The sequence below is a fragment of the Vulpes lagopus genome, chromosome 11, assembly GCF_018345385.1.
Source record: "Vulpes lagopus strain Blue_001 chromosome 11, ASM1834538v1, whole genome shotgun sequence".
Lineage (NCBI taxonomy): Eukaryota > Metazoa > Chordata > Mammalia > Carnivora > Canidae > Vulpes > Vulpes lagopus.
In genome coordinates, this window is record NC_054834.1 from 33,912,836 (window position 1) to 33,933,115 (window position 20,280).

General features: G+C 40.5%; 1 protein-coding gene and 1 pseudogene across 2 annotated transcripts in view; both read right to left on the reverse strand.

Annotated features, from left to right (window-relative positions):
* Positions 1-6,800: 6,800 nt before the first annotated feature.
* Positions 6,801-8,153, reverse strand: LOC121471925 (annotated as a pseudogene).
* An 8,360-nt stretch (positions 8,154-16,513) lies between these two features.
* Positions 16,514-20,280, reverse strand: part of MARK1 (microtubule affinity regulating kinase 1) — a 115,824-nt gene continuing 112,057 nt past the window's right edge. For both annotated transcript variants that reach the window (XM_041721934.1, XM_041721932.1), the window contains one exon: positions 16,514-18,642. In XM_041721934.1, coding sequence (XP_041577868.1) covers positions 18,288-18,642 — 355 coding nt within the window. In that variant the 3' untranslated portion in view covers positions 16,514-18,287. The remainder of the gene's footprint in view (positions 18,643-20,280) is intronic.

Sequence of the window (20,280 nt, forward strand, 5' to 3'; positions counted from 1 at the left end):
GATCCTCTAAAAGAAAATTTCTTTTTAAAAAGGTTTTATGGGCAGCCCAGGTGGCTCTGTGGCTTAGCGCCAGCTTCAGTCCTGGGTGTGGTCCTGGAGACCCGGGATCGAGTCCCACGTCAGGCTCCCTGCATGGAATGGAGCCTGCTTCTCCCTCTGCCTGTGTCTGTGCCTCTCTCTCTCTCTCTCTCTCTCTGTGTCTCTCATGAATAAATAAATAAAATTAAATAAAAGGTTTTATTTATTTATTTGGAAGAGAGAGAAAGAATGTAGGGGGAGAGGAGCAGAGGGAGAGGGACAAGCAGACTCCACGCTGAGTGCGGAGCCTGACACAGAGCTCGATCCCTTGACCCTGAGATCATGACCTCAGCTGAAATCAAAACAGTTAGATGCTCAACTGGCTGAGCCAGCCAGGCACCCCAAAAGAATATTTCTGACAAAATCTGAAAAACCCACATCAGTGTATATATTGCCCTTTGCCAATAGTATGCCATTCTAATAATACATATAGAAATATATTCCAGTATGTGTGTATTTTTCCTGGAGGTAGATTAAGATATCTGAATAAATGGTATTATATTGAGAAAACAGCAACACAAAACCATCGTGTCTCACATATATTGTAAAACTAAAGAAAGCATCGTTTAGATCCCTGGCATGATAGGACAATGCTTAGCACACACGATATATTGATTAGAAGGGAAAGCTATCATATATGACTGAGAGAAGAAAAGGTGGCTGGGGCCGGGGGTGGGGTAGGAGGCAGATGATCAAAAAAGCTCTCATATTAGAAGAGGATTTAGTACAATGAAAATCTAATCAGAGACATGAAACTGTAGATTCTAAATATATTAAGAGAAATTGGACAGTGGAAGTCTGAATAGGCTTGTCCGGCCTTATTCAGAATGCGCATATATAAATCTTGCACTTATAACTGAGTCATTGTGGGGGAGCCAGACAGTGTGAAATTCTCATTTAGTACTTTGAAGATGGAGCTGTTGAAGTATTTCTATTTATCTTCATGATGTGAACTAATAAAATGATCCCTTTTGCCAGTGGCTGAAAATAGAAGCTAAAATAGTGAGAGCTCCGAACTGTCAACCTCTGACCCCTCCAAACTGAAAACGAATGGAATCATTTGGACAGAACTTCCATGACCCAGGAGTGAGGAATTATTTCAGAGTTCTCTGGACCAAAGTAATTTCACTGTGTATCTTATGCTGTATTCTAAGAACGAAGGCAGGAACAAATACAAATTTGAATTTCATTTAGCAGTTTTATAATAAGTGCTAATACTGGCATCGCTATTTTGGATCTGATTCTTTTACTGGCAAGTACATAAATCAGTCATTCTGTTAAGTTTGTTATAAATCAAGAGCTTCAGAGTGATGATTACATGAGTCGTCTATGATCAAAGAAAACGAAGTGTAATTATAGTTTAACTATAGGATTAGGAATGTGAATATTGGGGTCTGGAGGTGGGATATAAAAAAGAAATTAAATATTATGGGTGTGATGTACAATTAGGACTAAATTGAAAATGACAATGAACAATTTTTAAAGATGGCTTTATTTATTTATTTGAGAGAGACAGCGAGAGAGCACAAGTAGGAGAGGGTAGAGGGAGAGGAGAGGGAGAAGCAGACTTACTGCTGAGCTGGGAGCTCGATCCCAGGATCCCGGGATCATGACCTGAGCCAAAGGCAGATGCTTCACTGACTGAGCCACCCAGAGACCCCTGAATTTATTATTATTTTTAAAGATTTTATTTTTAACATAATCTCTACACGCAGTGTGGGACTCGAACTCACAACCCCAAGATCAAGAGTGGCATGCTCCACCAACTAAGTCAGCCAGGTGCCCCCCAAAATGGCTATGAACCTACTGTGTGTATTTCCATCTCTGTCCCTGAACCGCCCAACAAGTCACACCATCCCAGTGGCACAAAATCAGATAAACACCCCCCAGTCTTCACAGTTTGGTCTCTAATATCAATTGGGACTTAGGAAGCCAGCGATTGTATTTCTGGGACCTGTCTTGTTACCAGAAAGCGAAGGTACTTAAAAAGAAATGCACAGTTTTGTCCAAAGGCTCCATGGGCAGTTTAAGGGTGGCTTTGGCAACCTATGACATTTCAAACACCAAAAAATAACTAATGACTACAAATACCTGAAATAAATGAACTTGGCGAAAAGCTGTCGGTTCATCACAGTATTCTAATTTAAAAAAGCGTATGGTATAAAAAGTCGGTTATAAAAGACTATGTTATTTTTGGATGTCATTTTAGTATCTTTATGGAGTTTTGGCCCTGGTGGATTCATACAATATTTTAAAAGTGCAAAATTCCATAAAGTTCCAGGAAAATTTATGAAAGCATCGCATTTGGATACAAGGGATCCCATGGCATGAAATTAAGGTGTCTTTGTTTCCAGATGGAAGGATTTAAATAATCCAAGAATTTTTAAAAAGTGCAAAATCCAACGGAAGCAGTGAAGAACATTAGCCCCGAATCTGTGAGTAGGCAGCAGAAAGAAGACTTGCTCTTGGTTAAATCTAGATAATGTGAGCCAGGAGGCAAAGCACTTTTGGGGGGCGAGGGGGTGTCTGCTGTAGGGACAGGTCTTAGGGTCCCCCTGTTGTGGGTGGTAGGCCCTAAGCACTGCATCCAGGGGAGTTTGCTCTGACCTCTAGTGGATCTCTCCGGTAACACCTGGAACTAACAACCATTTCAACTTACCAACAATTTTAAAAGAAATGGTACTGCATTTCGGTGCTTTTGCTTGGGGTTATATCCATGCAGCAGGGCAGCAGGGCAGCAGGGATTAACTCACACAGACCAGAGTCTTTGATTGATAAATGTTTCATGACTTAAAGGCCGCTTGATAGACCAGACTTTTCTAGAATTGTGTCCACAAGGAGACATGAGAAAGGGGTTGCTGTTGATGAAAATGTTGGCGAGCTCGTCTTCCAGAACCCCAAGTGTGCAGCCTGCCAGGGTCAGACTTTGTCACTTGTAACATCTTTGAAGCCAGCTTCTTTTTCATCAGAGAGATGAGGGTATAAACGAAATGATTTATCAGGCCGTTTATCTGTCCCTGATATTTTGAGAACACAAAGTAGACAAGGATTTAAAAATCTTTCAGTCTGGATTCATTTCTCTCTCCCTTTTTTTGAACTGCAAGAAAGTATTTATTAAATCTCAAGATTGAAGAAGACTTTTTATGGTTGAGAGTGATGAAGAAATTATAAAGGAAAGACCAGTAATTCAGAAGCCACCATTAAGAGTAATAAAAGTAATAAAAGACAAACAGCACGTGAGAAATATTTTTTAAAAAATATTGTGGGCAGCCTGCGGGTGGCTCAGTGGCTTAGCGCTGCCTTCCGCCCAGGGCGTGATCCTGGAGGCCCGGGATCGAGTCCCACACGTCGGGCTCCCTGCAGGGAGCCTGCTTCTCTCTCTGCCTCCCAATCTCTTTCTCTGTGTTTCTCATGAATAAATAAATAGAATCTTTAAAAAATACATTGTATTTATGAGAGAGAGTGTGTGTGCACAAGGTGGGGCAGAGGGAGAGAGAGAAGCAGACTCCCCGTTGAGCAGAGAGCCAACCATGTGGGGCTCGATCCCAGGACCCCGAAATCATGACCTGGGCTGAAGGCGGATGCCCAAACCACTGCAGGTGCCCCGCAAGTAAGAAATATTGGCAACAAATAAGAAAAACAGTAACAGCAAAATTCTATTGTATTTAGCTAGCTAACATGACTAGGGGCTTAACAAAGTGCCAGACAAATTCTAAGAGCTCTACTTGGTTTCATTTCATGGATTCATTTCTTTCCATAGTTAAGTAAAATCCCTTTAACAAACAGGATCACACTTTTAAAAGAGGACAAAAGGAGACATTACGAGGCAACCCCAAGGTATACAAATTTGGGATCACCTATCTTGAAAGAACATCAAAAGAGGCCCACTAGGTGAACCTGAGGACATTGAGTGATAGATTCTGATTGTAGGAAACAACCGTAACTCTTGAGAATATATATGTCCACTCACATTGTCGTGCAACCAGTCTCCGGATGCTCTTCATTGTACAAAAGTGGAAATCTGTGCCCATTTAAACATCAACTCTCAACTTCCCCTGCCTCCAGCCCCCAGCCCACATCCATCCTACTTTGCGTCTCTACAAAATTGACTATGAGCTACATCACTGAAATGGAATCTTCCAGGTTTTGTTTTTGTTTTTTTTTTTTTTGTACTGTATTTTTCTTTTTTTGTGACTGGCTTGTTTCAGTTGGCACGATGTCCTTCAAGCTTCGTCTGTGTTTCCTCCTCTGGAAGGCTACTATTCCAATGTACACGTGTAGCAAGTTTTGTTCATCCGTTCACCTGTCAATGGACATGCCCACCTTTCGACTTCTGTGACTCTTGGTTGCCATGAGCTTGGATATGCAAGTGCCTGTTCTGGTCTCTGCTTTCAGCTCTTTTGAGGAAGTATATCCTTCAGGGTGGGACTGCTGGATCACGTGGGGGTTCTGTTGGGGGTCCTTCTCTCTTTTCTCTCCCTCACCAGCTTTATTAAAGTACAATTGACAAACCCAAATATAACACACACACATATATACATATACATATATATATTTAAAGATCTTATTTATTTATTTATTTGAGACAGTCAGGGAAAAGCAGAGGGAGAGGGACAGTCTCCCCACTGAGCATGGAGCCTGACTGGGGGGTCCTCCATCCCATCACCCAAGACCATGACCTGAGCAGAAACGGAGTCAGATAGATCCTTAACCAACACACCAACCAGGCGCCCCCAATTGTAACATTAAAGTGTACAACATGATGATTTGATATATGCGTATTTGCTCTTCTTTGGATTTGACTTTTTTCCTTTTTTTTTTTTTTTTAAAGTTTCACAGGTAAGTGGTGCCGTGCTGTAAGACTCCCAGCTGCTGCTGCGGGCCCAGCTCTCTGACTCAGACTCTGCATCATGCTGCTGAGACAGGCCACCCTCCCTCCTGACCCCTCTCTTCTCTGGGAGCTCCCCTTTCTGGGGGGATGCCCCCGGATGCAGCCTGGGCCCTGCTGTCCAGGCCGAGCTCAGTCCAAATCTAGTGCCGTGGGGGCTGTCCCCTGCGCTCCTGCCCGTCCCTCCATCGGGCCGGATCCTCAAGCTCACTCTAGCTACACGCAGAATTTTCCCACGGAAACAGACTGGGGGACACTCAGCAAAATAGTAACAGTAGTTTCCGGATGGCGACGTGTAATTTTGTGTGTGTGGCGTATCCATGGTTTTTTAAAAAAATCGAGACATAATAGGCATAGTATTACTTTCGGGTACACGATGTCAGGATTCAATATTTATATATAGTGTGAAATGATCACCGCAGGAAGTCCAGCTAAAATCCATCACACACAGGGTCACACTTTCCTGTGATGAGACCTCGAAGATCTCTTAGGAACTTTCAAGTACACAGTGTTGTTAACTATAGTCACCGCGCTGTAGACTGTCTCCATGACTTACGTGTTAAAACTGGAAGTTTGTACCCAGGTTAATATATCTTCACCCCTATTCCTCCCATCTGGCAACCACCAATCTGGTCTGAGCTGTTTCTCTCTTTTTTTAGATTCCACAAGTGAGATCATATGGTATTTGTCTTATTTATTTATTATTTATTTATTTATTTATTTATTTATTTATTTATGTTTATTTTTTAAAGATTTTATTTACTTATTCATGAGACACACACACACACACACACACACACACACACACACACACACAGAGAGAGAGAGAGAGAGAGAGAGAGAGGTAGAGACCAGGCAGAGGGAGAAGCAGGCTCCATGCAACGAGCCCGATGTGGGATTCGATCCCAGGTCCCCAGGATCATGGTCTGGGCTGAAGGCAGTGCTAAACTGCTGAGCCACCCAGGCTGCTCATTTTTTTTCTTTTTTAAAGATTTTATTTGACAGGGAGAGAGGACACGAGTGCACAAGCAAGGGGAGCTAAGGAGGGAGGAGCTGGCTCCCTGCTGAGCAGGCTCAATCCCGGGACCCTGGGATCATGACCTGAGCGAAAGGCAGTTGCTCAACTGCCTGAGCCACCCAGGCGCCCCAGTGTGTGTCTTTCTTACTTATTTCACACTATTTACGCCCCCAGTTTCTTTATCCACTCATCCACTGATGGATATTGAGGTCGCAACCTTGTCTTGGCTGTTGTGAATAAAGCTGCAATGAACATGTGGGTGCAGATACCTTTTCGAGTTAGTGTTTTTGGTTTCCTTTGGATAAATACCCAGGAGTGGAATCGCTGGATCGTAAGGTAGTCCTATTTTTTAATTTTTTGAGGAACCTCCATACTGTTTTCCGTAGAAGCTGCACCAGTTTACATTCCCACCGTCAATGCACAAGGGCTCCTTTTCCTCCGCGTCCTGGCTGGCGTTTGATGTCCTCCTGATAACAGCCATTCCAAACAGGTGTGAGCTGACATGTCACTGTGGTTTTGCATTTCCCCGATGAATAGTGGTATTAAGTACGTTTTCATGTACCTGTACCCCATTTGTATGTCTTCTTTGGAAAGATGTCTATTCAGATCTTTTGCCCATTTCTTTTTTTTTTCATCATTAGGAGAGTTTTATTTTAAAAGGGTCACCTTAAACTGCAAGGATGTCCATTAAACATCACAATTAAACATGCCAAAGAAGAAGCGATGTTGTCAAAATGCCCACTTAACCAACCCAAACATCTCAAACCCACCCTTTGCTGACCTTCTGTAACCCCATTTTTTAAAGTTTTTTTTTTCTTTTTTTAAACAAGAGAAAGTAGACAGGTACATGTTGGTAAATGCTACCTGTCCATATTCACATAGAGACACAGTGTAATCTCTGAGCCCAATATACAGAGAAAGGAGGGAAAAAGCTAGAATTCTATGCACTACTACACAGGGGCCTAGCATCCTCCAGCTTCCAGCAGAGCTTAGGGAGCAGAAGGTCTTTCTTTTTTCCCACAGAGCACGGTGGTGTTGATTCCATAAAGTTTTTGTTGAGACAGGAAGGAATAAAAATGAATTTGGAACAGAAAGGGGTAGAGATTCTTTTCCTGCTGTATTCTGCTCAAGGTATTTCCCCCAAAATAAGTTGAGAACCATGGTATAAAGGGAGAGAAAAGAGACTTCAAAAAACAGGGCGAATGAGCACAAGAGGAGGGGGAAAAAAAAAGATGCAACTTGCTCCCAGGGACTGGAGAAAATTAAAAAAGGGAGGTTGGAATCCATCAGTGTTCCATTAGTCATCTTCTCCTTCATCCTCCTCTCCTTCCTCCCCCCATCATCATCTTCTTCACCTACATCCTCATCTCCTTCTTCATCAATATCTTCCAATCCTTCATCATCATCATCATCATCATCATCATCTTCTTCTCCTTCTCCATCATCCATATCAGGAACCAAGTGCCTACTGTAATGGATTTGGCCAAATATCATCTTTGATGACGTCTCCTAACTCATCTGCACCTGCATCAGAACGGGCAGTAAACCAGGAAAGAAGCTCTCTGGTTCCTCGTGCTGTCTCTTCCTGCTGGCTTTATTCTGCGTTTGACTTGAACGTTTCGTCAAATCCTTTCCAGATTTCCATTTGATTTCAGTGGACTTTGAAGATGGATCACCACTCTCATGATGAAATTCTTTGGAGAGAACTTTATTTTCGAAGTGAGGGTTTTTATCAAAATAAAAATCTATTCTGTAACCTGATTTAATATCTTCAAATTCTGTCACTTGGACTCTTGTCAAATAATGCAGCGCCTCTTCATCCTCCTCCCCAAGCAGTGCAGACACTTATGGATGGTTGACAAATGTTGTTGCCCAAAAATTGGGGATTTTGGCGATCAATTCTGACCTCTTCTGAAAAAATGGTTGGCGGAGTTTGTTATATTTCTGTTCTACTTTCAAAATCTCCTCACTGGCTTGTTCATTAAGTGTGTCTATTTCATTTTGTACTTCATCAATATGTTCAATTGCTTCTTGCTGTTCTTTTTCTCCCTTCGGCAAGTGCTGAGAGGTCGACGTCTCCTCTGGCTTGGGGGCCAGAGGCAGCCTCAGTTTCTTCGTTTGAGGTGCAAGCAAGGACTGGCGCTTGGGGGCCATGCTGTGAGGAAACTCCATGAAACCAGGAAAGGGGCACGTCAGGAGGAAGCTCTGATTACTGGGTTTTGCCCATTTCTTAATCGGATTTTTTTTTTTACTACTGAGTTTATGTCTTTATATATTTTAGATGTTAGCCCCTTATTAGATATAATTTGCAAATGTTTTCTCTCATTCTGTCGGTTGCCTTGTCACTTTGTTAATGCTTTCCTCTGCTGAGTTGAAGCTTTTTAGTTTGATGTGGTCCTCCTTGTTTATTTTTGCTTTTGCTGTCAATTCCAAAAAGTCGTCACCAAGACCTAGGTCAAGGAGCTTACTGCTTGTTCTAGTTTTATGATTTCAGGTCTTAAAAGCTGGGGTTCCAGGTGTGGTTTTCAAACTCTTTGCCTCTTAGGGAGAAGCTGCAAGTGGATTTTTTTCTGACTGTGGGCTGCAGAGCAGGGGGTGGGGTGCCTCGCATCCCCTTTTCTGCCCCACGTGTAGGAGTCACTCAGCTGGGTTTTGGTTTTCCTTCAGAGGGAACCGCTCTTGTGTGTAGTTGCAGATTCTGGGAGTCAGAGGGAGCACGTGAGTGCAGCAGCCTCCCACCTTGCCATCCTGAGCCAGGCCCAACTTTTATTTTCTAAATACTCATTGAACCGGTCATTTTAATAAGAAAAGGAAGAAAACATTTTACCATTTCTTTAAACAGGAGAAGCATAAAGATTATTTTTACTACCCTCCTGGATTATTTTATGACTTCTGGATGGAAAAATCAGTAAAGGGCATGGAAGAGTTCAAAGGATGACATTTCCAAATTGCTCTAAGTGTCCTTTGCAAAACTGAACCAGACGAAGAGGCAGCAAGAGACAGACAAAACAGTAAATACTGATGTCTAGAAAATTCTTTGACATGGGAAGGAAAACGAAATATAATTATGAACAATAAGCATGGATTCGCTAAGAAAAACATTATAGTAGGTAACCTTCCCTCCCTCTCCTTCCGTTTTTGATATTATTGAGTATCATGCAAGGCATTATCTGATTTAAGCGAGTGAACTCCATGATAACACACTTGTCCGACTCATAACTGGCTAAAGGACCTACAGGCAGATTCATCAACTGTCCACATACTCCTGCTTCAAGCCCCTCCTGCTGCAGGATGGAGCTGCCCGGGTGGGGGGTGAGGGTGGGCTTTACAACAATGATCCTCTACTCTTGTGTCTGGCCCTGTGAATATTTAGGGCAGGCTGGCCTTGTCCCCATTGCTGTTGAGGCAGCAGCGGCATGACCAGTTTGGGGAGCCAGCCGATAGGAGATTCAGCGTCAGAGCAGCACTTCCTATGCACGGTATTTTGATTTTTGGACCAAGTTTGTTTTCAGTTACCCTAGGCATGGATAACAATAATTGTACGAACTAGAATTGAAAAATTTGTCCCAAGTGGGTATAATCATATCAAACTGAATACCTCCTGTAGAAGAATTTAACGATGGCATAAAGAAAAAAATAATCAGCTTGACAAAACTCAGGTTCCACTTTGATCATAGTAGCTTTTTGAGAATCTGTCATGAACTTGGCCTTGTTTATATATGAAAAGATGCGAGTCAGACATAAAACGTTCAAGGAAATTTGATTTCTCACAAACATTAAACAGGTGGGGGTTTCTATTGTTTTTACCTGTTTTACAACTTTCATGGCACCAACTAGGTTAAAATACAACTTACCCGAAAAATGATCTGAAACTAGTGTTTCTCAAAAGTCAGTTTTTTTTTCAACTTCATATTTCAGCTTTTCAAAGTGAATATCGCTAAACTTTCTTTTAAAACTACTTTTCCTTAGAAAAATAACAATCAAGATTGAAACATTTCCCCAAATTTGGTCTGTATTTTAAACATGTTACCATCCAAACCACTGAATGTAAGCCGAGTGAGCTGCAATGATTTAGGAAATTTTTTTTTTTTTTTTAATTTTTTTTTTTTTTATTTATTTATGATAGTCACAGAGAGAGAGAGAGAGAGGGGCAGAGACACAGGCGGAGGGAGAAGCAGGCTCCATGCACTGGGAGCCCGATGTGGGATTCGATCCTGGGTCTCCAGGATCGCGCCCTGGGCCAAAGGCAGGCGCCAAACCACTGCGCCACCCAGGGATCCCTGATTTAGGAAATTTTATAGAATGTGTCAATTTGCAGTGATCGTATGGTAGAGCTTTCATTATTGAGGTAGAAATTTTCCTTGTTCTTACATATGATTCCATATGTACAAGTGGGTTTTGGGGCTTATTGTCATAATATGCAGCATATGCTAAGAGCCTTGGAAAAAGTTGAAGTATGTACTAGCTCTATTTTTTTAAATTTATTTATTGGTGTTCAATTTGCCAACATATAGAATAACACCCAGTGCTTAGCTGTATTTTTTTAAATGCACTTCCCCCCCCACCCCCAGATAATTCACTCTCATCGTGTTTTCTTCTTTCACATACCTCTTGTTTTATACTCATGAAACTGTACTGTGGTGGGGAGCCTGGGTGGCTTAGTTGGTTGAGCCTCCCACTCTTGATTTCGACTTAGGTCATCATCTCAGGGTCCTGGGACCGAGCCCAAAGTCCAGCTCTATGTTCAGCAGGGAGTCTGCTTCTCCCTCTGCCTCTCCCCCTGCTCATATGTCTTTCCCTCTCTTATAAATAGATTTTTAAAATGTGTTCAGTTATATACACAGAAAATGCAAATGATGATAGAGGCCCATGACATGAATTAAGAAAACCATTTAACTTTTATAGTGCTGACTTTACAAAAAATTATGTCATGTTGACAAGTGTCTATAAAAATACATAATCTAAGTTTTGAGAATAATTTAGAATATTTAGAAGAATAAAATTTTAAATGATATACTCTCATAAGGAAGAGACTCCATTTTTCATGTTTCCAAACAGACACAGGGTTTATGATTTTCATATTCGAAAACATCTACAAATTTACTTTCTATTCCCCCACCCAAGTAGTAATCATTGAACTGTGATTATATATTCTTTATTTCATTTACTGATCACATCTTTGCTGGTAAAATACCCAAATAAGCATTTACCAGCTTCTTACTCAGGTTACACGTTGTTATCTCCTACCTACAGGACAGTTCCATTCTGAGGCTCTGAACCTCAGCTGGCATCTAAGTTATTGTGCTGAGTTGCGATTTATTGACCTGTGAAATAGAGTGGTTAAGCTTGATGATCTTTAGTCTATGACTTCAGGATTTTTAAGCCTGAAAGCAAACATTATTTTACCTCTAAATCAGGTAGCTAACCATTCTTTGACCCTTTTAACTTATTTGTGTCTTTATATTTCAAGTAAGTTTTTCATAATTAGCACAGAGCTCTTTTTTTTTTCTTTAAATAAAATTTGACAATCGCAGCCTTTTAGTTGGGGCTTGTGGTTGGGGTGGGGGGCAGAGGGAGAGGGAGAGAGAATCCTAAGCAGGCTCCACGCCCAGCACCAAACCCAATATGGGGCTTGATTCCATAACCCTGAGATCATGACTAGAGCTGAAATCAGAAGTTGGACACTCAACTGAGCCAGCTGGGCACCCCTAGGCCATTTATATTTAATGTAATTATTGATATGGTTGGGTTTAAAGCCTCCACTTGCTGTTTGTTTTCTATTTTCCCATCTGTTGTTTTGTTCCATTTGTTTTTCTGTCTTTTGTTCTTTAATTCTAGTTTATCTCCTCTGTATTTCATTAGCTGTAACTCTGTTATGTATGTTTCAGTGTTTTTTTTAAAATATGCTGAAGTGGTATTTTACCACTATACATAAGGTATAAGAACCTTGCAAAAATCTTCAGATCTTTGTGCTACATTTTCATGTAAGTTTTACTTCTCTGTTACAAATCCTACAACATTGTTACTATTTTTGCTCTAAACATAGTTGTTAATTTGGCTCTCCTTTTGTTCCTTTATGTAGATGCAGATCCCCATCTGGTATATTTTTCCATCTGCTTGAAGGACCTCCTTTAACATTTCTTATAGCATCAAGTTGGTTGGTGATGCATTTTTTTTAGCTTTTGTGTATCTGAAAGTCTTTATTTCATGTTTGTTTTTGAAAAATATCGTATTTGAGTAGAGAATTCTAGTTTGATAGTTTTATTTTCTCCAGTATTTGTTGTTTCACATTGTTTCTGTTAAGAAGTCTGCTGTCATTCTTCTCTTTGTTCCTCTTTCCATAATAGGTCTTTTTTCTGTGACTGATTTTAAACTGTTTTATCACAGATTTTTAAATTTTACTTTGATTTTTTAAAATATATTTGAGAGAGAGAGAACAGAAGAGGGGCAAGGTGGGGGGAGGAACAGAGGCAGAGGGAGAAGCAGACTCCCCACTGAGCAGGGAGCTGACATGGGGCTCGATCCCAGGACCCCGAGATCAAACTGAGCCAAAGACAGATGCTTAACCAACTGAACCACGCAGGTGCCCCTATTTTATCATTAATTTAAAAGTGATTAAATTTAACATGCCTTGATACCATTTTCTTCCTGTTTCTTGAAACCAGAATTTGCTAAACATCATGGGTTGCTGATTTATAGTTTCTAGGAAATTGAGAAACATTCTAGCCATTGTATCTTCAGGTGCCCCTTCCCACCTCAACTTCCTCAGACACTCTGTGCAAACACTGGGCTGCTTGAAACTGCCCTTTAGCACATTTGATGCACTGCTCATCTTTTCGCAGTTGTTTTTTTTTGTTTCATTTTGGATAGTTTCTATCACTATATGTCTTCAAGTTCACTATCTTTTCTTCTGCAATGTCTCATCTGATTCCATCCAGTGTATTTTTCTTCTCAGAAATTGCAGTTTTCATTTCAAGATTGTCAGAGTTGTGCTATTTTATACCACTCATATCTCTACTTAATCTTTTTTCCAGCTTTCTGAACATAAGAAATATAGTTATTACAATATATTCTTGTCTACTATATCCTTGTCTACTAATTCTACTACCTTTGCCATTTCTGGTGTCAAATGAACTTTTCTCCTCATTAAGGGTTGTACTTCCCCTCGTATTTGCATGCAGGAAATCTTTTGAATGGATGCTATTAGATATTGTGCATATTACCATGTTGGTGAATGCACATTCTGTATTCCTCTTAATACTCTCAAACTTTGTTCTGAGACACAGTTGAGTTACTCAGTTATCCTTCTGAGTAAGTTTTGTCATGCAGGACCCAAATAGTTTCCACTACGGAGGCAAAACTTCTGAATACCCAGTGACCTATGAGGTTTTTTAAAAATTTTTATTTATTTATGAGAGAGAGAGAGAGAGAGAGAGAGAGAGAGAGAGAGAGGCAGAGACACAGGCAGAGGGAGAAGCAGGCTCCATGCACCGGCACCGGGAGCCCGATGTGGGATTCGATCCCGGGTCTCCAGTATCGCGCCCTGGACCAAAGGCAGGCGCTAAACCGCTGCACCACCCAGGGATTCCCTGACCCTTTTTTCACTAAGACTGGTTGGAAAGGGCACTACTGCTATATGCTTCAATTGTTCTAATACTTCCAAGTGGCTAGAAGAAAACTAGCCTATGCAGTTTTCTCACATGCTTGATCTCTGCAGATCTTTAAGGTTTTTATAAAGCTCTCCCCCTTCCAGACTCTAGCTTTCTCGATTTCCCTGGTCTCTCAGCTCTGGCTTTTTATTTTTTATTTTTTTTTATTTTTAAATAGATTTCATTTATTTGTTTGAGAGGGGGAGTGAGAGAGTACAAGAGCAAGGGGAGGGAGAAGCAGGCTCTCCTCTGAGCAGGGAGCCGGATATGGGGCTCAACCCCAGCATCCTGGGATCATGACTTGAGCTGAAGGCAGACACTTAACTGACTGAGCCATCCAGGTGCCCCAGCTCTAGCTCCTTAAGGAAGGTGAATGCTAGGTTCCACTTGGGTTCCCTCTCCCTGTGCCACAGCCTGGAAACTCTCTCAAGGGAAATAGCTGGAACAACCATAGGGTTCACTTCATCTGCTTCTTCACAGGATCCACTGTCCTTCCTTGACTGATAGCCAATGTCCTGAGAAAATTTCATCAAAGTGGAAACACTGTATGCATCTGTTGTTTCATATACTTTGTCCCTTTTTTGTTTGAGGTTAAGGGTGACTCTGGTGCTTGTTACCAATGTTGGATGAAAGTTGAAGTCTTGGGGATCCCTGGGTGGCTCAGTGGTTTAGCGCCTGCCTTTGGCCCAGGGCGTGGTCCTGGAGTCCCGGGAATTGAGTCCCACATCAGGCTTCCTGCATGGGGCCTGCTTCTCCCTCTGCCTGTGTCTCTGCCCCCCTCTCTGTGTGTGTGTCTCTCATGAATAAATAAAATCTTAAAAAAAAAAAAAAAAGAAAGTGGAAGTCTTGATATGCAGGCTGAAACTTGAATCACATGCCGGGAAGCTCTCCCTGCCACCCACTCATCCTTTTATAGTACACATCCTACTCCTGCTATCTTCATGATACATCTTTTGAGATGTCTCTCAAATATTCTACTTTCACCCTTTTTGACCCTGAAGAGATCTCTGACAAGATCTTCCTGGCTCTAGCATTCAACCAGCTCACAAATTTCTATTCTTTCTATTTTTTACTGCTCTTTTCCCAGAACCTAGAATCTGGTGGCCCTTAACAAAGCTGGTCCTCAACAAAGTTGATAAATTAATGAATTGCTTTTCTTTAAGACACAATTTACTAGTATTTTTTTGGCTTAAAAGGCCTCTCTATTGCTCCCCTCTAACCACAAGTAAAGTCCAAGCTGAGGCTGCTGATCTGTGCTTTAACATAACCTGGTATTTTTTTTTTAAGATTTTTATTTATTCATGACAGAGAAGGGGGGGGCAGAGACACAGGCAGAGGGAGAAGCAGGCTCCATGCAAGGAGCCCGATGTGGGACTCAATGCCGGGACTCCTGGATCACACCCTGAGCTGAAAGTGGATGCTCAACCCTTGAGCCACTCAGCATCCCCAAACCTGGTATTCATCAACCTATGTGAATGCTATCATTCACAGAATAAGTGTTTAAAAAATTATTTATTTATTTATTTAAATAAACTGTACCCCCAATGTGGGGCTTGAACTCATGACCCCGATGTGAAGAGTCTCATGCTCCATTGACTGAGCCAGCTAGGTGCCCTGCTAAGTGGTTTGTTTTTAACATATGTCTTACAGCCACTACTAGCTGCAAACCTTTTCTCACACGTTCCTTCCTGAAAGATCTTTTCCATTCTGCCTCTTAAATTTTATCCCTCTTCAAAATCCTCAAAAGGACTTTCTTTCTCCCCCTTATACAAAACTCACCTTTCCTTGAATTCCTATGGCATCTACTGTCTGTGCTTGTTTGAGCACTTTCATTGTTCCTATCAGGGTGTGCATTTTTGGTTTTGTGTGTTTTACGTTTTGTCTTTCCAAAATGGACCAAAATCTTGGGAGAAGTAGGGACTACCTTTACAATTCTTTCATTGATCTTAAGACATGGTACTGCAAATTCACTTAAAAAGAAAGGCAAAGACCGTTTTGATTAATGGATATATATTCTAATGGACTCACTTACTTACAGTAAATCGGTGTCTTACGCATCACATTTTGTTGCCCACATTGTGAAATGATCCTGTTGGTGAAAAGCACTTTACCAAAGGTCTTTTTTAAAAAGTAAATTTTACTCCCAACGTGGAGCTTGAACTCATGGTCTTGAGATTAAGAGTTGCATGCTCCACCAATTGAGCCAGTCAGATGCCCCACAGTTTTTTCAGGTTTAAAATCAAATCCTACCTGAGACAATATTACTGGGTCAAGGTTCTAGAGTATATTTCATCCTATTAGTCAAATTTTTATTTATCAAATTAAATACTGTATCCCAGCCTCTATAAAATAATTAATTTGATATTAGGGATGTTATGTCAAATAATATTTAAACAGAAACCAAGGAAACCCTGATATCACATAGCCAGTGAATATAACTGGTATTTATTTATGCAAATGTATTGTAAAATTCCTCTAAACCTTCAAAAAAATAGCTATGTTGTAATATAAAATGGGAAAATCTGAAGCGAATATCAAGATTTCATTTTCAGTTCATAGAAAAATATTGAAGTAAAATTCCTTGCTACAAACATACAAGAGTTAACCAGAGTGAGAAAATGTAAAAACAAAAAAACAAAAAACAAAAAACCCAAAAAACAATCCCCATCCCCATCAGTTTGCTACATTGGAAAGGCATGATGGCTATTTTTTTTAAGTGTTTTGATGATAGGAATTCCTATAAAAGAGCCAATTTTTCTCATCATAATGACATTTTGGAAACCTACATAGCTTCACCCCCTACTAACTAAATTTAACACATGAAACAAACTCCCCGTACAGAATACTTTTGTGCTAGAAAACAGGTAATTCACATTCTGATAAAGAGCAGAAGACAAGTGCTTTATTATGAGAACTGTTCAAGTAAAATTTCAGTGTGCACCAGTGAAAGTGAATAAAGATTTGCATCAATTTTTCTGAATAAACACCAGGTTAAAAGGGGGCTACACAGTTTTTTTTTTTTTCCAAACACCATCCTTTGCTAAGGCAAAAATACACTTCATTTTAGAACAGAACCGTTACAGAAGAAAGCTACGTCACAGTACAGTACAGAATGTAAAATCCACCCTAGTCCGGAAGCCACTGTGGAATGGCACGTCACCTACACGCAGAGCTTTCTCATGTAGGTCAGAATTACAGTATTTATCACAGCTTTATTCTCCTTTAAACTGATAAAATTTGAACACACTTTCTATTTCTCAGGAGTGTGCAGATGGGGCCCATATGTTGATATTACAGTAATTACAACATTAAGTAACATTGCACAGTCAACCTCCAAGGCTAATTCAGTAAAAAATAACAAGTATTAAAATGTACCTTTACTAGTGGTTTTACATCGCATAGATCACTGATCATGAAAGAAAAGGAGGCGAATGCCCAATTACAAAGCTGCACGGTATAGGCATAACGATGTAGAATAAATACAGGAAAATCTGGCAAAGTATTAAAAACAAACAGGCTACATGGGAACAAACTGAAGGACCACGTAAGCATAAATCGATGATACACTGCTATAAATAGTAGGTTTTGCTCAAAAGCCTCCTAAGTACTTACAGATATTACCGTGTCGGGGGTGGATGAAGAGGACGGCATGAGAATGGGTGAATGTTCCCAATGCCAGTTAGTTCCTGAGGTGGCATTATGTCTTAACTGGATGCATCGATCAACACTGTGAAGATGAGTTTGTGCTACGAGACAGTCCCCATATTATCATGTTTCCGGAATGACATTGCGGGATTCGGAAGGCAGCAAACCTAAGTGACAGTTTACATTTATAATAGCCAGATGAAGTATTGATTCTTTTTAATTTTGCTGCTACATTTAGCAGTGGGCCAGAAAACACTTTAAAGTTTAAAAGAAATTTGGTACAGGTTGAACTTTTTCCCCAGTACTTCTTAGCTAGCTCAAGGCAAACCTATTTATTATTATTTTCATGTAATTTACTTTAAAAACTCTAAGTGCCAACACTGTAAACATTTTGTATTTTCTCAACTAAACCTTGTCTGAGAACAAGGATAAGAGCAAAGATAAGCAGGAATAATTCTGTGTATATGAATAATAATTCAGATCTATTTATCAGCTTCTGGTTTAAATTTAAATATGGTTTAAAAATAATTTTTAAAAGTCCATGCTACAATTTTAAAGACTATTTCTGTGCACTTTTAATTCTGGACACAATTTTCAAAATTGCATGATGGAGGTAAGAAGTTAAAAAACCCACCAGGATGTAAATAACAGGAAGAACATTTCCAACTGAGAGCATCAAACATACATTTATGTGCAGAAATCTCGACAACTATACAAGTTTTTTAAGCAATCATCTGTTTTATTATACAACCCTATGAACAGAAAATGAACAGAAATCCACAATATACTTACCTGTACATGGGAACCTACTTTTTTAGCTACAGGTATTTACTATACTTCATACTGACTTTAATTGTACAGTTCGTAACTATGTATATCCTTATTGCGTTAAGGGCAGATTCTACGCGGGGAGATCCACAGGCCAATCGCGCTAGGCATCACCAATACATTCAAAAACTGTACCTCGTCTGTGAACGTATCTTCCCTGATCCTGTACGTCTGAGTTTCTTTACAGCTTAAGCTCATTTGCTATTTTAGATGCAATGTTCTTAAAGGCGATCGACGTCCCCGAGATCCGCTTGAAGCGGACCCCGTTCAGTGACAGTCGTGGCAACTTGCAGACTTCCATCTCCCACTGCACAAGGCTGTCCTGCCGAGCGTCTCCGTGGACACAGAAAAGCAGAAACCTCTCTTTTTGTTCATAATCACAGTTATTTGCATCTAACACTTTCCGGATTTCTCGCATCATGTCATTGGGGTCCATTGAACTAGTGGTCTTCATACTCCACGTGAATCGCAAAGAACGTGGTTTAGAATCTTTGCCCTCTTCCTTGTCTCTTTCTTTTGGTTCCCCTGATGTACTTCTAGAAGAAGAGGGCAGAGGGAGAGAACGGAAACAAAAATCCCATTCAGCCAAGAAGTCAAAGCGCACACGAAATCCTTTTTTTTAAATATAGATTTATTTTTAATTGGTGTTCAATTTGCCAACATATAGAGCGCACACGAATCTAAGGGGTCATCATTCAGTGCCTAATGGAACTACCCCCTTTACAGACTACCTTCAGGTAGGTACAAATGCTTGCGTCATCTGGCTTTCACACAAACAGACCCCAGGACACCACCTGCTTTGGTTTTGCTTGTGGGGAACAAGTTTACAGCTGAAAGTGAAGAACTTAACGCTTTGTCAGTTCCTTCCATATTTCTCTGTTTAGGCTGCAAAAGTAGCTTCTCCATTTTTCTGTACATTTACAGAAACAAACTGCTAGCATTCTACTTGTACACATCTTTAAAAATATGAATTTCCTTTTCTTCTACCTTTTTTGGGTAGGAAAAAGACTGGGGACAAGGACAGTGGTAATGGCTACAGAGGGATCATTGACATCTGATGATGCCGACAAAGGACGTTGTATTGCAAAGGAAGCGAAGATGTCAGGTCGTACCACACGTGGAAGTGTAGACAGCAGGCCCTCTCATGCTTTCAGCATTTTGCTGAAGACATCCTTCAAGTAGTCTCTGAGGTTCCACGTGACTGCACTCCCACTCTTACTTCCAACCCCTCATCTTGTATTATCTTCGCCCCTGCTCACTCCTCTTCAGCCACCCTGACCTCCACACTGTTCCTTGAACTTACGGGGTGTGTGCTTGCCCCCAGGCTTTTCCCTCAGGGAGCTACATGGCTAACTCCTTTACTTCTTTCAAATCTCTGCTCACTTTCTGCGTGTGGTCTACCCCGAGCACCCTAGTACACCCCCAGCTTCTCCCCTGGAATGGCCAACCCTCCTGACCCTGCTCTATTTTTCCTCTATCGCACTTGCTACATTCTAACATACTATATTTTTCTAACATACCACTTAATTCAAGTACGTATTATGTTCATTATTTGCTGTCTGACTCTACCCACTAGACTGTAAATTCCAGGAGAGCAAGAGTTTTGTCTGTTTTGCTCACTGATCTCTCTTAGGCCTCTAGAACTGTGCTGGGCACACGGGAGCTGATGGACACATGTTTGTTAAGTGAATCGATCTTATTGAATTGTCTTGATGGTAGGTCTCCCATAAACAGTATAGAACCAGAAAACCTATTTCAAATAATCGCAGAAAGGTAAAATAGATTATTTGTGATTCAGAAGACCCTAGAAAATTGTGGAGCAATTTTCCATATACAGATGTTGCAATTTTAACTTGTGAATCTATCTCACTTATTTAAAAGAAAAAAATACTTTGAAAAGAGTTTATAACCTACTATATAAACATTTTGTATTCATACATAATACTTTATATCAATATTATCTATAATACATATTCCTGCATATATTTGTATTTATGAATCTTTATGTATATATTTATATATATATGTTTTCCTCTTCATTCTTAGGTACCTGAGCCCAAAGCTCTGCGAACTACGCAAGCTTGAGAAAATCAGTAAAGGAATAAGTAGAGAAACTAAATTTCTAAAGACTATTAGATGAATATGGACAGTGTTTATTTCACTGTCTTCTCTAC